The 4,161-nt window shown below is 31.3% G+C and overlaps 1 protein-coding gene and 1 long non-coding RNA gene across 2 annotated transcripts in view; one reads left to right on the top strand and one right to left on the bottom strand.

Moving 5' to 3' along the window:
• The window catches only part of LOC100632883 (triokinase/FMN cyclase-like), a 10,647-nt gene extending 9,465 nt beyond the window's left edge, over nt 1-1,182 (top strand). Inside the window, exons 2-7 of the mRNA XM_019998984.1 lie at nt 144-222; nt 287-411; nt 498-585; nt 721-810; nt 862-981; nt 1,033-1,182. Of these exons, the coding sequence (XP_019854543.1) occupies nt 144-222; nt 287-411; nt 498-585; nt 721-810; nt 862-981; nt 1,033-1,091 (561 nt within the window). The 3' untranslated portion in view covers nt 1,092-1,182. The remainder of the gene's footprint in view (nt 1-143; nt 223-286; nt 412-497; nt 586-720; nt 811-861; nt 982-1,032) is intronic.
• Nucleotides 1,183-3,352: 2,170 nt separating this feature from the next.
• Nucleotides 3,353-4,152, bottom strand: LOC109583587 (uncharacterized). The gene is made up of 2 exons (XR_002185596.1): nt 3,571-4,152; nt 3,353-3,514 (listed from the first exon to the last, which is right to left on the bottom strand). It is a non-coding gene; the product is annotated as an uncharacterized LOC109583587 (long non-coding RNA).
• Nucleotides 4,153-4,161: the final 9 nt, after the last annotated feature.

Here is a 4,161-nt window from a genome sequence, read left to right as displayed (position 1 = left end):
AGTAATTTCATCTATTGCTTATAAGCGTATGCTCAGTTTGTGCTGATACTGCTTAGTGACAAGATATGAGCTCTCTATACTTAGCATTAATTTTAGCAAAGATGCTAATTTATTGTTAATAGTGTATTACTTTTAATTTGCAGATAGCAGGAGCAATGGCAGAGAAAGGTTGTTCACTGGATGAAATAGCAGTTACTGTTCAAGAAGTGGCAGACTCCATTGGTATATGATTTAATACATGACATTTATTTTCAGCAGTTTTTTAAAATTTGTTTTCTTCTATTAGGTACAATGAGTGTGAGCCTGTCTCCTTGTTCTGTCCCTGGACACAAACCATCATTTCAATTAGGAGAGAATGAGATGGAGTTAGGCCTTGGGATTCATGGAGAAGCTGGAGTAGAGAGAACAAATGTATGTCATTATGTGTACATAAACATGTTTTGTCATTTTTTCTTGTCTTTTCTTGTTGTTTTGTTATAACCTGTGCACACATGTAGTTGCAATCAGCTAATGAGGTAGTTGCTAGGTTATTGGATCACCTTACCTCCACTGAATCAGGATATCAGTACTTCAATCCACCTAATGGTATCATGCAATACTGTATGTACAATAGATATATTTACATACACTAACCATTACAAGCACTATAGACAGTATCAATGCATATTATAATTGTATAGCAACTGTCACTACTCTATTCATTACTTTGTTTCATTGCAGGTACTAATGTTGGATTGGTTGTTAATAATTTAGGAGGAACATCAAATTTAGAGCTATCTCTCATTGCTGGTTCTGCCATTGACTATTTAAGTGAGTCTTTAATGCAACACATGAAAATCACATGATCTTTTTATTTATTAGCTAGCAAGTTATGCTATAATGTTACAAGAGCTTATATGGGATCATTAATGACTTCACTGGAAATGGCTGGAGTGTCACTAACATTATTAAGAATTAAGGATCACTGGACAGAATATCTTGGTATAGAATAGATAATTGTTATATTTTATTTTGTGCTTCATTTTTCTGCAGATTATTCCACTACTGCTCCTGGTTGGCCTACACAATCTAAAGATCCCAACCTAACTTAATCTACTTACAAAATAAAAAAATTAATATTTTTGTATATATTGTGTTTATACATTGTATATATGAGAATCAGAAGAAATCATTATAAAGCAAGCAACACATGAGATTTACTCAAGTATTCCAGCCTCATTGCATTCAGTAAAAAATCATACTAGCTCCATCTAGCTACTTACACAGCCAAGAGTTCACATGTATAATACAAGACACTCCCCAAAATCAATGAATAGAGCCTGATTATAAGTATTGATACAGCCTGACAGGTATCATTGCTAAATCATGCATGTTGCTCTGGCTGAACCAGTATGTATTCTAGCATGATTGTATCAAGGCTGACAGAAGATTCAGCTATGCTCATTGCTATATTAGCTGCCCAACATCCATGATTCAGGATGCATTAGGCCGGATCAGGACTGACATCATTCATGAATCAATCACAAACTCTTGGCTGTGTAGGTGGGCTAGTTAATAACTAGGTGAATATGGGGCGAGTATGAGCCTTTGATGATTTTTTGACCAAGATTGAATAGATGAATCAATCCAGCTCTTAGTTTAATGTCTGCACACATATTCAGACCCTGTCCTCATTGTTTAGGTCTGAACAGAGCAAACACACTAACTAAAAATAAGTTACATAAATTTATTGAATAAATATTTAATAAGTTGAAATAAATATAAAAATTAAATACTAATAAAATATTTAATTAATAAAATATTTTATAATGTTAAATTTTATTATTTATTTATTTGAAAAAAATTAAATAAATAATTTTTAAAAATTATTGAATAAATTTAAAAAATTTATTAAATAAATTAAATAAAAAATTTAAATTTTAATTCTTAAAAATTTAAAATTAAATTCTTATAATTAAAAAAAATAATTTGAAATAAATTTAAAAATTTAATATTAATAAAATATTTAATTAATAAAATATTTTATAATGTTAAATTTTTTAAATTTTTATTTATTAATAATTAAAAAAATAAAATAAATAAAATATTTATTTAATAAATTAAATAAATAGTTTTTAAATTTAATTCTTAAAAATTTAAAATTAAATTCTTATAATTAAATAAATAATTATTTTGTATTAAAATAAATTAAAATAAATTAAAATAAATTAAAAAATAAAATATTAAATTTTAAATAATTTTTCTGAATTAAATTTTAGAGTTAAAAATAATTAATTAAAAAAATTTTATTTTTCGGCAAAGTTCCTTAGCAACTGTTGCTAAGTTACAGTTGCCTAGTAACTGTTGCTAAGTTATAGTTCCTAAGTTACTGTTGCCACAATACGGGTGCCGTACGCGGTAGTGGTGGGCGATACTGGCCAAAATGGATTTGATACAATACCGATCGATATCAGCTCATATCGAGAGCATCGATACAGTTTTGATACGATATTTAGACCACACCTATGGAGTCACACCCCTTATTATTGACTGTTTTCATTGATGTTGTTTTCATGCACGTGTATCCACGTGTGTGTATTTACGTCATTAACTTATTAAAATTTTCATTATTAATATTATTTAACCATAATAAATGGGCGTGGTCAATGTATCGATCCAGATTCCTTCAAAATTTTGATACCGATACGAATCGATACCGTAAAATATTGTTTGTATCAATAAAATATCGATATATCGCCCACCACTAATAATTTAACATACCACAGTGCTGATTGATATCTCTAATATATAAATATTGTTAGTTCTGGTATTCTTAGCATCATCATCAACCTCTAATCCACCAAACAGAACAGCTCTAGTGTTGTTGATCTTTTCAATGATGAAGCCATTAGCAGGTGGTATACACTGACCAATGATTGAAGGATTACTCCATTTTCCTAAATTAAAATTATTAAGATAATTTCAAAATAAACCAATAAAATCTTACTTGATGATAGATTATACATTGAGTGCTCATTAGTACACCAATCTCCATTAGATAACTCAATATATTTATAATGAGGTAGTTGTACAGCTGGTTTAGATCCTACTCCTCCTATCATTAGTAAATGTTGTACTCCATCATGTTTAAATGATATCATTCCACCATGACCTCTCCTCATAACTGGTCTAGTTGCATCAGTTAGTTCTAATTCTCTCCATTGAAGACTGACGGTATCCAGTTGTGTAATACTGTTGTGATAGCAGTCAGGATGGCCACAATAGCCCCCGAAATAATACAATAGATCATTTATTGTAGTACAGCAGTATGCACCCACTCCTAATGGATGAGTACCAGTAGTAGCTCTAGTGATCCATTGACCAGTTGAAGGAGTAAAGTGCTGTATATTACTAGTGATCCTTCTCTTCTCTTCACTATCATGTACTCCAGGTAAACCAGGCTGATTACCAGCCCACACATACAGTGAATCACGTACTGATACAGTGCGGTGATAGGCTCTTTCCTTCAGTTGATCTATACATCAATGATTGACAGTACATGATCACTGGAATAGTAACAATAGGACTCACTTTTAGATCTTTTAGACGCCATATATAGCCAAAGGGGCCAAGGCCCAAGAGGCCAGCGCTGCACATTACTGAACATCAGTGTGAAAGAATTTACTACAAAATCCACACAATAAAAACTAGTAGTGACAAGAGTAATCTGTTCAATCACAGTTTACACACACAAAAATAAGAAAAGAAGATACAAAAATAGAATAATTATTATTAATAGGTATAGCAACAAAAACTATAATTCAATACAGAAAGATTAAAGTTTAAAACTAACTAAAGGCAGAAATTAGAATATCAAAATATCAAATCTTCATCCTTTTCAAAGACTCTACTACTTGAGCCATAGTAGGACGATCATTATGTTTAGCATTAAGTCCTCTTTGTATGAGAGACTTCATATCAGACCAGGAGACTCTACCAGATTGTCGTGCTCTCTCTACTGTCGTCATTTCTGGTTGAGAGCGTAAATTCATTTCCATAAGGAGAACAGAGTAACTGTAGACATCCATTGCTGGACTGTGTCGATCAGGAATAGGAGCTTCTGGTGCAGCATATGCAACATTGCCTGGCATAACAGTACCAGTACTAGTACTGTTAGCTGCA

Source organism: Amphimedon queenslandica, unplaced genomic scaffold (assembly GCF_000090795.2).
Source record: "Amphimedon queenslandica unplaced genomic scaffold, v1.1 AMPQUscaffold_13296, whole genome shotgun sequence".
Taxonomy (NCBI): Eukaryota; Metazoa; Porifera; class Demospongiae; order Haplosclerida; family Niphatidae; genus Amphimedon; species Amphimedon queenslandica.
Note: the sequence above shows the minus strand (reverse complement) of the source record. Positions and strands in the feature narration are given on the sequence as shown.